Genomic DNA, 13,428 nt, shown 5'->3' with positions numbered 1-13,428 from the left:
GATTTGGCTGGTAGCTTTTTGGAATAGAGCTAACCAATTTGAGAAGGAAAATGACATTGACCTACTTACAAGATCACAGGGAAAAATATGTCAAGCAACTTCTGAAGAAGAATCAAAAAGCATAGAATCTTATAATAATATTTTGCTGGTAGTTTCAACAGATGGAGCCAACAAAGTTTGCGAGGGAAATATTTTTAGTGCAATATAATATTTAATGAGAATATTTTGCTATGACTGCTTAAATATTCAGGTGAGCGATACAGGCCCTCTTGGGCCTCTTGTTTATATTGGTAGAGTTGTTAAATAATCCCGGTGCACACAATGTTGTTTTGTAGCAACCTGGAGCATGCAATTTCATTGCAATATCATAGTTTCCTTATAAACACATACAAGAGGTGTACAACGCTTTGCTGTAGTGTTGTGATGGTGGTGGGAGAGGTGTACATCGCTTTGCTGTAGTGTTGTTATGGTGGTGGGAGAGGTGTACATCGCTTTGCTGTAGTGTTGTGATGGTGGTGGGAGAGGTGTACATCGCTTTGCTGTAGTGTTGTTATGGTGGTGGGAGAGGTGTACATCGCTTTGCTGTAGTGTTGTGATGGTGGTGGGAGAGGTGTACATCGCTTTGCTGTAGTGTTGTTATGGTGGTGGGAGAGGTGTACATCGCTTTGCTGTAGTGTTGTGATGGTGGTGGGAGAGGTGTACATCGCTTTGCTGTAGTGTTGTTATGGTGGTGGGAGAGGTGTACATCGCTTTGCTGTAGTGTTGTGATGGTGGTGGGAGAGGTGTACAACGCTTTGCTGTAGTGTTGTTATGGTGGTGGGAGAGGTGTACATCGCTTTGCTGTAGTGTTGTGATGGTGGTGGGAGAGGTGTACAACGCTTTGCTGTAGTGTTGTGATGGTGGTGGGAGAGGTGTACATCGCTTTGCTGTAGTGTTGTGATGGTGGTGGGAGAGGTGTACATCGCTTTGCTGTAGTGTTGTGATGGTGGTGGGAGAGGTGTACATCGCTTTGCTGTAGTGTTGTGATGGTGGTGGGAGAGGTGTACATCGCTTTGCTGTAGTGTTGTGATGGTGGTGGGAGAGGTGTACATCGCTTTGCTGTAGTGTTGTGATGGTGGTGGGAGAGGTGTACATCGCTTTGCTGTAGTGTTGTGATGGTGGTGGGAGAGGTGTACATCGCTTTGCTGTAGTGTTGTGATGGTGGTGGGAGAGGTGTACATCGCTTTGCTGTAGTGTTGTGATGGTGGTGGGAGAGGTGTACATCGCTTTGCTGTAGTGTTGTGATGGTGGTGGGAGAGGTGTACATCGCTTTGCTGTAGTGTTGTGATGGTGGTGGGAGAGGTGTACATCGCTTTGCTGTAGTGTTGTGATGGTGGTGGGAGAGGTGTACATCGCTTTGCTGTAGTGTTGTGATGGTGGTGGGAGAGGTGTACATCGCTTTGCTGTAGTGTTGTGATGGTGGTGGGAGAGGTGTACATCGCTTTGCTGTAGTGTTGTGATGGTGGTGGGAGAGGTGTACAACGCTTTGCTGTAGTGTTGTGATGGTTATGGGAAAAGGTACAGCGCTTTGCTGTAGTGTTGTGATGGTGGTGGGAAAGGGTACAGCGCTTTGCTGTAGTGTTGTGATGGTGGTGGGAAAGGGTACAACGCTTTGCTGTAGTGTTCTGATGGTGATGGGAGAGGTGTACAACGCTTTGCTGTAGTGTTGTGATGGTGGTGGGAGAGGTGTACAACGCTTTGCTGTAGTGTTGTGATGGTGGTGGGAGAGGTGTACATCGCTTTGCTGTAGTGTTGTGATGGTGGTGGGGAGAGGTGTACATCACTTTGCTGTAGTGTTGTTATGGTGGTGGGAAAAGTGTACAACGCTTTCCTGTAGTGTTGTGATGGTGGTGGGATAGGTATACAGCGCTTTGCTGTAGTGTTGTGATGGTGGTGGGAGAGGTATACAACGCTTTGCTGTAGTGTTGTTATGGTGGTGGGAAAAGTGTACAACGCTTTCCTGTAGTGTTGTGATGGTGGTGGGAAAAGTGTACAACGCTTTGCTGTAGTGTTGTGATGGTGGAGGGAGAGTAGTACATCGCTTTGCTGTAGTGTTGTGATGGTGGTGGAAGAGGTATACAGCGCTTTGCTGTAGTGTTGTGATGGTGTTGGGAGAGGTGTACAACCCTTTGCTGTAGTGTTGTGATGGTGTTGGGAGAGGTGTACATCGCTTTGCTGTAGTGTTGTGATGATGGTGGGAGAGGAAGGGGAACGACGCCAGTCTATCACGGAGGCCATGTGCATCATCAAATTGATTACCAAACACATGAAACTTCTGATTTCATTTTTCATTATTTCACGTCTATTTTTGTAACGATAACGTGACTAATTATGTTTTACTTCTTAAGTTTCTCGTATGACTAGTGGTTCCTTCTAGGAAGCAGGTGTGTGACATTTTACAATCTCTTCTGACAATCACAACTGAAGATAATTAAAAGACATGTTGTGGCGATATTCCGTACATTTACACCGACAGTGACACATACCGTGTTAGTGACAAATCCGATATCACTGCGACATGCCATACAGCCCAGCTGTGTTTGAAGAGCAGCGCTTCGATTAATTAAAACCTATCCTTAAGACCAAACCCAGTTGCCTCATTTACCAAACCCAGTTTCCTCATTTCTATACAAGTAGATAGGAGCACACAATTGACAAGAACGAGGAGGGGACCCTTAGAAGCTGGATGATTGTCATTAACATACTTCTAACCTGGTATACGGCTGTGTTAACGCGGGCTAACCATTTGGCTAACTATACCAAAGGTTCAACTTGTTGTAGACCAACACTTCGTCGAATCAGTCAGATCAGGGTGTTAGTAGTCAGACTGTCGAATCAGTCAGATCAGGGTGTTAGTAGTAAGACCGTGGAATCAGTCAGATGAGGGTGTTAGTTGTAAGACGATCGAATCAGTCAGATCAGGGTGTTAGTAGTAGGACCGTGGAATCAGTCAGATCAGGGTGTTAGTAGTAGGACCGTGAAATCAGTCAGATCAGGGTGTTAGTAGTAGGACCGTTGAGTCAGTCAGATCAGGGTGTTAGTAGTAGGACCGTCAAATTAGGTAAGACCGTGGAATCAGTCAGATGAGGGTGTTAGTTGTAAGACGATCGAATCAGTCAGATCAGGGTGGTAGTAGTAGGACCGTGGAATCAGTCAGATCAGGGTATTAGTAGTAGGACCGTGGAATCAGTCAGATCAGGGTATTAGTAGTAGGACCGTTGAATCAGTCAGATCAGGTTGTTAGTAGTAGGACCGTCAAATCAGTCAGATCAGGGTGTTAGTAGAAGAATCGTGGAATCAGTCAGATCAGGGGGTTAGTAGTAGGACCGTGGAATCAGTCAGATCAGGGAATTAGTAGTAGGACCGTGGAATCAGTCAGATCATGGTGTTAGTAGTAGGGCCGTGGAATCAGTCAGATCAGGGTATTAGTAGTAGGACCGTGGAATCAGTCAGATCAGGGTATTAGTAGTAGGACCGTGGAATCAGTCAGATCAGGGGATTAGTAGTAGGACCGTGGAATCAGTCAGGTCAGGGTGTTAGTAGTAGGACCGTCAAAACAGTCAGATCAGGGTGTTAGTAGTAGGACCGTCAAATCAGTCAGATCAGGGTGTTAGTAGAAGAATCGTGGAATCAGTCAGATCAGGGGGTTAGTAGTAGGACCGTGGAATCAGTCAGATCAGTGTGTTAGTAGTAGGACCGTTGAATCAGTCAGATCAGGGTATTAGTAGTAAGACCGTGGAATCAGTCAGATCAGTGTGTTAGTAGTAGGACCGTGGAATCAGTCAGATCAGGGTATTAGTAGTAGGACCGTTGAATCAGTCAGATCAGGGTGTAAGTAGTAAGACCGTGGAATCAGTCAGATCAGTGTGTTAGTAGTAGGACCGTGGAATCAGTCAGATATACCAAAGGTTCAACTTGTTGTAGACCAACACTTCGTCGAATCAGTTAGATCAGGGTGTTAGTAGTCAGACTGTCGAATCAGTAAGATCAGGGTGTTAGTAGTAAGACCGTGGAATCAGTCAGATGAGGGGGTTAGTTGTAAGACGATCGAATCAGTCAGATCAGGGTGGTAGTAGTAGGACCGTGGAATCAGTCAGATCAGGGGATTAGTAGTAGGACCGTGGAATCAGTCAGATCAGGGTATTAGTAGTAGGACCGTTGAATCAGTCAGATCAGGGTGTTAGTAGTAGTGTAGACCAACACTTCGTCGAATCAGTCAGATCAGGGTGTTAGTAGTAAGACCGTGGAATCAGTCGGATGAGGGTGTTAGTTGTAAGACGATCGAATCAGTCAGATCAGGGTGGTAGTAGTAGGACCGTGGAATCAGTCAGATCAGGGGATTAGTAGTAGGACCGTGGAATCAGTCAGATCAGGGTATTAGTAGTAGGACCGTGGAATCAGTCAGATCATGGTGTTAGTAGTAGGGCCGTGGAATCAGTCAGATCAGGGTATTAGTAGTAAGATCGTGGAATCAGTCAGATCAGGGTGTTAGTAGTAGGACCGTCGAAACAGTCAGATCAGGGTGTTAGTAGTAGGACCGTCAAATTAGTCAGATCAGGGTGTTAGTAGTAAGACTGTCGAATCAGTCAGATCAACATTTCTAGTAGTAAGACGTGTAACATCAGTCAGATCAGGGTGTTAGTAGTAGGACCGTGGAATCAGTCAGATCAGGGTGTTAGTAGTAGGACCGTGCAATCAGTCAGATCAGGGTGTTAGTAGTAGGACCGTCGAAACAGTCAGATCAGGGTGTTAGTAGTAGGACCGTCAAATTAGTCAGATCAGGGTGTTAGTAGTCAGACTGTCGAATCAGTCAGATCAACATTATAGTAGTAAGACGTGTAACATCAGTCAGATCAGGGAGTTAGTAGTAGGACCGTGGAATCAGTCAGATCAGGGTATTAGTAGTAGGACCGTCGAAACAGTCAGATCAGGGTGTTAGTAGTAGGACCGTCAAATTAGTCAGACCAGGGTGTTAGTAGTAAGACTGTCGAATCAGTCAGATCAACATTACTAGTAGTAAGACATGTAACATCAGTCAGATCAGGGTGTTAGTAGTAGGACCGTGCAATCAGTCAGATCAGGGTGTTAGTAGTAGGACCGTCGAAACAGTCAGATCAGGGTGTTAGTAGTAGGACCGTCAAATCAGTCAGATCAGGGTGTTAGTAGAAGAATCGTGGAATCAGTCAGATCAGGGTGTTAGTAGTAGGGCCGTGGAATCAGTCAGATCAGGGTATTAGTAGTAGGACCGTCGAAACAGTCAGATCAGGGTGTTAGTAGTAGGACCGGCAAATTAGTCAGATCAGGGTGTTAGTAGTAAGACTGTCGAATCAGTCAGATCAACATTACTAGTAGTAAGACATGTAACATCAGTCAGATCAGGGTGTTAGTAGTAGGACCGTCGAAACAGTCAGATCAGTGTGTTAGTAGTAGGACCGTCAAATTAGTCAGATCAGGGTGTTAGTAGTCAGACTGTCGAATCAGTCAGATCAACATTATAGTAGTAAGACGTGTAACATCAGTCAGATCAGGGTGTAAGTAGTAAGACCGTCGATTCAATCAGATCAGGGTGTTAGTAGTAGAACCGTGGAATCAGTCAGATCAGGGTGTTAGTAGTAGGGCCGTGGAATCAGTCAGATCAGGGTATTAGTAGTAGGACCGTCGAAACAGTCAGATCAGGGTGTTAGTAGTAGGACCGTCAAATTAGTCAGATCAGGGTGTTAGTAGTCAGACTGTCGAATCAGTCAGATCAACATTTTAGTAGTAAGACGTGTAACATCAGTCAGATCAGGGTGTCAGTAGTAAGACCGTGGAATCAGTCAGATCAGGGTGTAAGTAGTTAGACCGTGGAGTCAGTCAGATCAGGGTGTAAGTAGTAAGACCGTAACATCAGTCAGATCAAAGTGTAAGTAGTCAGACTGTCGAATCAGTCAGATCAGGGTGTTAGTAGTAGTAGTTGTAGGACCGTGGAATCAGTCAGATCATGGTGTTAGTAGTAGGGCCGTGGAATCAGTCAGATCAGGGTATTAGTAGTAAGACCGTGGAATCAGTCAGATCAGGGTGTAAGTAGTTAGACCGTGGAAGCAGTCAGATCAGGGTGTAAGTAGTAAGACCGTGGAATCAGTCAGATCAGGGGGTTAGTAGTAGGACCGTTGAATCAGTCAGGTCAGGGTGTAAGTAGTTAGACCGTGGAATCAGTCAGATCAGGGTGTTAGTAGTAAGACCGTCGAATCAGTCAGATCAGGGTGTTAGTAGTAGGACCGTGGAATCAGTCAGATCAGGGTGTTAGTAGTAGGACCGTGCAATCAGTCAGATCAAGGTGTAAGTAGTAAGACTGTAGAATCAGTCAGATCAGGGTGTTAGTAGTAAGACCGTAACATCAGTCATATCAGTGTGTTAGTAGTAAGACCGTGGAATCAGTCAGATCAGGGTGTTAGTAGTAAGACCGTAACATCAGTCATATCAGTGTGTTAGTAGTAAGACCGTGAATCAGTCAGATCAGGGTGTTAGTAGTAAGACCGTAACATCAGTCAGATCAAAGTGTAAGTAGTCAGACTGTCGAATCAGTCAGATCAGGGTGTTAGTAGTAGGACCGTGGAATCAATCAGATCAGGGTGTTAGTAGTAGGACCGTTGAATCAGTCAGATCAGGGTGTTAGTAGTAGGACCGTCAAATCAGTCAGATCAGGGTGTTAGTAGTAGGATCGTGGAATCAGTCAGATCAGGGTGTTAGTAGTAGGACCGTCGAATCAGTCAGATCAGGGTGTTAGTAGTAGGACCGTGGAATCAGTCAGATCAGGGTGTTAGTAGTAGGACCGTGGAATCAGTCAGATCAGGGTGTTAGTAGTAGGACCGTGGAATCAGTCAGATCAGGGTGTTAGTAGTAGGACCGTGGAATCAGTCAGATCAGGGTGTTAGTAGTAGGACCGTGGAATCAGTCAGATCAGGGTGTTAGTAGTAGGACCGTGGAATCAGTCAGATCAGGGTGTTAGTAGTAGGACCGTGGAATCAGTCAGATCAGGGTGTTAGTAGTAGGACCGTGGAATCAGTCAGATCAGGGTGTTAGTAGTAGGACCGTGGAATCAGTCAGATCAGGGTGTTAGTAGTAAGACCGTGGAATGAGAGAGACGATAAGGGAAACCCCCTCCACCATCACTCTTAGGTATTTATAGTTCTTCTATAAGTGTTGGGGGATTAAAACGGGAAACAACGTAAAACAGTAATTCCTCAAGAGATTCGGGATTTTAAAACTGCTATGGCAATCGAAATAAACCTCGCTGAAAATATTGATGAGATGAAGCAGCATTTAAAGCAGAAAGCATTTAACAATTTCGAGTGAAGTGTACAATCTGGAGCTCATTGAAGGAAAAAGACTAAATTTCGTCGAAATTTAATTGGTATACGTTTTATCTGTGAAATATACATTCCTCTAGCTTTTATCTATAATAGTTTTTACATTAAAGGCACAAGATCTGCATTCGGTGTCGTTCTATATACGAAAAGCAATATATTGACTACAAACAACACACCTCGCTTCGGTTATTAACAACACACTACACTTCGGTTATTAACAACACATATCGCTTCGGTTATTAACAACACACTACGTTTCGGTTATTAGCAACACTACGCTTCGGTTATAAACAACACACCACGCTTCGGCTATAAACAACACACCACGCTTCGGCTATAAACAACACACCACACTTCGGCTATATACAACACACCACGCTTGGGTTATAAACAACACACTAGGCTTCGCTTATAAACAACACACACACCTCGCTTCGGATATTAACAACACACTACACGTCGGTTATTAAGAACACACTACACTTCGGTTATTAACAACACACTACACTTCGGTTATTGACAACACCACGCTTCGGTTATAAACAACACACAACGCTTCGGCTATAAACAACACACCACGCTTCGGTTATAAACAGCACACTAGGCTTCGGTTATAAACAACACACTACGCTTCGGTTTTAAACAACACACCTCGCTTCGGTTATTAAAAACACACCATGCTTAGGTTATAAACAACACACGACCCTTCAATTATTATCAACACACTACGCCTCGGTTATAAACAAAACACTATGACTTGATTATAAACAAACACTAAACTTCGGTTATACACAACACAATATGCTTCGGTTATTAACAACACACAACGCTTCGGTAATAAACTACACACTACTATTCGTATATAAACATATATGTAACAAGACATACGAATGCAATGTTAATGTATGTTGTTAACATTAGAATGCAATATTAATGTATGTTGGTAGACATAAGGATGCAATGTTAATGTATGTTGGTAGATTTAAGGATGCAATGTTAATGTATGTTGTTAGCATAAGAATGCATTGTTTATGTATGTTGGTAGACTAAAGAATGCAATGTTAATGTATGTTGGTAGACGTAGGAATGTAATGTTTATGTATTTTGGTAGACTAAAGAATGCAATGGGTATGTATGTTGGTAGACATAAGAATGCTATGTTTATGTATGTTGGTAGACATAAGAATGCAATATGAATGTATGTTGGTAGACTTAAGGATGCAATGTTAATGTGTGTTGGTAGACTTAAGGATGCAATGTTAATGTATGTTGGTAGACATAAGGATGCAATGTTTATGAATGTTGGTAGACATAAGGATGCAATGTTTATGTATGTTGGTAGACTTAAGGATGCAATGTTAATGTATGTTGGTAGACATACGAATACAATGTTAATGTATGTTGGTAGACTCAGGAATGCAATGTTAATGTATGTTGGTAGACATAATAATACAATGTGAATGTATGTTGGTAGACATAAGAATGCAATACTAGATTACGTTGGTTAACTTACGTTTACGTTCTGTTGGCTAATTTAAGTTTGATATCTAATCATTTTGGATATCCGTTAGAACATTTGTAAAATTGAAACGAAACTTTATTTTTTAATATCTTTGTCTCCCCTTCCTCCACCATTATAAGACAAAATTATAGATACCATAGGGTAAGAAGGGGATGTGGTGAGTTGTGGGTTATATGCCAGCGAGTTGGATGGGGTGTGGGATGAAGTTGTGTGATGTGGTGTAGGTTAGATACCAGAGGGTGGGATGGGGTGTAGGGTGAAGTGGTGTGGTGTGGTGTGGGTTAGATACCAGAGGGTGGCATGGGGTGTAGGGTGAAGTTGTGTGGTGTGGTGTGGGTTAGATACCAGAGGGTGGGATGGGGTGTAGGGTGAAGTGGTGTGGTGTGGTGTTGGTTAGATACCAGAGGGTGGCATGGGGTGTGGGGTGAAGTTGTGTGGTGTGGTGTGGGTTAGATACCAGAGGGTGGCATGGGGTGTGGGGTGAAGTGGTGTGGGGTTGTGTAGGTTAGATACCAGAGGGTAGATGTGGGGTTGGTTGGCTTAGATACCAGAGGGTGGGATCGGGGTGAATGGTTAGGTGGGTTATATACCAAGGGGTGGGATGGGGGTGTATGTTGGGGTTTTAGATACCAGAGGGTGGGTTTGGGGTGTGATTTTAATAAACTTGGATGTAGGAACTTTGCAAAATGACGTTGGAATTGGTCAAATAAGCCAAGGAGGGTTTGATTATGAAATATTCAAAATATTTAATAACTTTTTAAAGAAAAATAAAATTGGTTTGGGGTTGCCTTTAACAGTTAGCTCGCTGAGTGTGATCCTACATCAGATTATGAAGCTTAGTGTAGGCACTTGTTAGATCGCAACCAGGTATGTAAACGCTTAAATCTTATAATCACGGAATCGATGAGTAATCGACTGTTGATGGGTGGCGATGTGCGTGTACTTGTGTCGTACCATTGATGACGTAAATCGTATTTCAGTTTGGACTTAATCACGCGCCGAACATTGATCCTGATTTCACCAATCATATTACCACATTATCGGTTCATTATATAATTAGCGACCTGCCCTTATTGCTATAATACGCAGGTGTCGGCTTGTTGTCATTCTGAAAGATATTGTATACTATTTACTCGCGGTTAAAATATTTGCCATAATTATGCATCGTTTAAGTTCGACACTATCAAAAACCAGATTAAAAGGTTTTTAATTATTTCATACCGGTCCTAACACAGGGCATCGGGAGTTTACAGACTTGTCAGGTAACGCGCGTGTTACTAAGTGTATATTAAAAAGTACCCAATCCATCTACAACGTTCTATGATTTTAGATATTTAAGTGATTCTTCCGACAGCTATAATACAAATGCAAATCGACTATTCTACAAGTCTACCTGTTAGTCTAGACTATTCTACAAGTCTACCTATTAGTCTAGACTATTCTACAAGTCTACCTATTAGTCTACTCACCAAATATAAAGTAGGCAATCCCGACACACTGGAATTCCCAAGCGGAGAACATTCCCACTGCTGATTCCGTAGGAGAAGGCATTTTGAGATATTCTTACGTGTTCCCCTAGAAACGTAGCTTGCACTTCGCGGTCAGTGATGTCCAATCTGTTGCACTTGTGTCGTTTTAAAAGAAATTCCTATTTCGAATAATTTGGAAATTTCAGAAAAAAATGTTTTCTATCTTTGACTTGAAAACAAATGCAAGGAATAGCTACGACAATGTTCGGCGACGATGTTTGAGCTCCGTGCAGTAAGCCACATACACGTCGCTGATGTTACAAACAAGTGGGTTCCAGAAAGTTTGGTCACATGGACCTGCACACGTTGACTCGTATGCTGGCCTTGGCGCGCGGCTTCTTCAGCAGCTGATGTTAGGCGTGCTGCGGCGACAACGGTCGAGTCACGTTCGATCGACTGTTGTTACCTCGCCTACAGACTCAATCTCCAAACCCCTTTACTGGAACAACTGTGACCAATGTCGGCAACCGAGAGTGTCAATGTCGTACTTTGTCGGTAACATATATCGTATGGGCAATTCCACACCTAAAGTAGATTATTGATTTTTTCTATGGTGTTTAAGATCTCAAATGGACACTCCGTCAATTTGTCACGCGTGTACGGTTTTTTCGTTTTATAACCCACCTGGTAATCTTATTATAGTGATACAGCTAGTTTTCAGCCAATGCCATAAACGTTTTTTTTATTTCACACTATGGTTATAAAAATAGCCGAACACCGTTTTGACTGAAACTCATCAGTTGTCATCAGTTGTCATCCACTGAACAAATCGCCGAGTCTACCGCCATTTGACGCTATGGTAACGTGACGTCATTATTCCGTGAGATTTATATTTTATTTGATGTAGTAATGTTTGTCTGTCTACATTAAAACCCAAGTCAAGCACTATACAATATGTAATTTTATCTAAAAAGTTACACATATAATTTATTAAACACAAAATAAAAATACTAAAAGTATTAAATGTTGAACATGTATTTGATAGGGCCCATAATAATGGTTAGTGCATGAATATGGAACACGCTAATGCTAGTTATAAAAATATGACATAAAATTTTATCTAAAAAGTTACACATATAATTTATTGAACACAAAATTAAAATACTAAAAGTATTAAATGTTGAACATGTATTTGACAGGGCCCATAATAATGGTTAGTGTATGGATATTGAACACGTTAATGCTAGTTATAAAAATATGACATAAATATAACGTAAGATAAATACATTTGAAAGGTAGTCTACGATCACTATAGAATATTTAGAAGTTGTTGGATACAAACTTTACTGACTTTCATAAAGGGACCTCAGTTAGACATTTGTCCAAGAAGAGAAATTTGGTAAAGAAAGCAAAAAACCTAATATTGTGCGAAATGAATAGAAATGTGAATAATGGCAAAATCCAAGATTATTTTTGAACAATAATATATATATTGTGTTATTGACAAAAACGACGTTTTCACAAATCTGTTACTGTATTGCAGTTAATAAGCAACACTGACAGGGCAGACAAAGAAATTTGCCAATCCGAGGGGTCACAGGGGTCACGAGGGGTCACGAGGGGTCACTCCTAAACGACAAGGTAGTAAAAAGAAGTCAATGATGGAAAAGGTTAGATAATGCCATAGTCATATGTAGGAATGAGAAACGCGAGTAGAATTGTTTCAAATATGAATTATTACTAGGATTTAGGTTAATACATGTATATGAGGGGAAAAAATCACGAGAACCACACTAGAAATGATCACATGGGTAGAGTTGAAATATCTTCAGTCAGATAAAACCCACCAAAAAAAAGAATATATATTTCTATGTTAAGATGTATTCTTCCTTGTTGCAAAGGGTAGGAAGGGGATGAAGGGTGATGTATGGTGGGTAGGGTTAACTACCATAGGGTAGGAAGGGGATGTGGGGTAGTGTATGGTGGGTGATGTAAGGTGGGTAGGGTTAGATACCATAGGGTAGGAAGGGGACGTGGGGTGGTGTATGGTGGGTAGGGTTAGATACCATAGAGTAGAAAGGGGATTTGGGGTGATGTATGGTTGCTAGGGTTAGATACAATTGGGTAGGAAGGGGATGTGGGGTGGTGTATGGTAGTAGGGTAACATACCATAGGGTAGGAAGGGGATTTGGGGTGGTGTATGGTGGGTAGGGTTAGATACCATAGGGTAGGAAGGGGATGTGGGGTGATGTATGGTTGCTAGGGTTAGATACAATAGGGTAGGAAGGGGATGTGGGGTGATGTATGGTTACTAGGGTTAGATACAATAGGGTAGGAAGGGGATGTGGGGTGATGTATGGTGGGTAGGGTTAGATACCATAGGGTAGGAAGGGGATGTGGGGTGATGTATGGTTGCTAGGGTTAGATACAATTGGGTAGGAAGGGGATGTGGGGTGGTGTATGGTAGTAGGGTAACATACCATAGGGTAGGAAGGGGATTTGGGGTGGTGTATGGTGGGTAGGGTTAGATACCATAGGGTAGGAAGGGGATGTGGGGTGATGTATGTTGGGTAGAGTTGGATACCATAGGGTAGTAAGGGGATGTGGGGTGATGTATGGTTGCTAGGGTAACATGCCATAGGGTAGGAAGGGGATATGTGGTGATGTATGGTGGGGAGGGTTAGATACCATAGGGTAGGAAGGGGATGTGGGGGGATGTATGTTGGGTAGAGTTGGATACCATAGGGTAGGAAGGGGATGTGGGGTGATTGATGGTGGGAAGGGTTGGGGAGGGTTAGATACCATAGGGGAGGAAGGGGATGTGGAATGATGTATGGTGGGTAGGGTGACATACCATAGGGTAGGAAGGGGATGTGGGGTGGTGTATGGTAGTAGGGTAACATACCATAGGGTAGGAAGGGGATTTGGGGTGATGTATGGTGGGTGATGTATGGTGGGGAGGGGTAGATACCATAGGGTAGGAAGGGGATGTGGAGTGATGTATGGTGGGTCGGGTTAGATACCATAGGGTAGGAAGGGGATGTGGAGT

The 13,428-nt window shown here is 42.9% G+C and overlaps 1 protein-coding gene across 1 annotated transcript in view; it reads right to left on the bottom strand.

The window, feature by feature from the left end:
- The window catches only part of LOC110447745 (visual pigment-like receptor peropsin), an 18,605-nt gene extending 7,678 nt beyond the window's left edge, over positions 1-10,927 (bottom strand). Inside the window, exon 1 of the mRNA XM_021493638.1 lies at positions 10,380-10,927. Within this exon, the coding sequence (XP_021349313.1) occupies positions 10,380-10,461 (82 nt within the window). The 5' untranslated portion in view covers positions 10,462-10,927. The remainder of the gene's footprint in view (positions 1-10,379) is intronic.
- Between the last annotated feature and the right edge of the window lie 2,501 nt (positions 10,928-13,428).

This window comes from Mizuhopecten yessoensis, unplaced genomic scaffold (assembly GCF_002113885.1).
Source record: "Mizuhopecten yessoensis strain PY_sf001 unplaced genomic scaffold, ASM211388v2 scaffold3577, whole genome shotgun sequence".
Classification (NCBI taxonomy): domain Eukaryota; kingdom Metazoa; phylum Mollusca; class Bivalvia; order Pectinida; family Pectinidae; genus Mizuhopecten; species Mizuhopecten yessoensis.
Note: the sequence above shows the minus strand (reverse complement) of the source record. Positions and strands in the feature narration are given on the sequence as shown.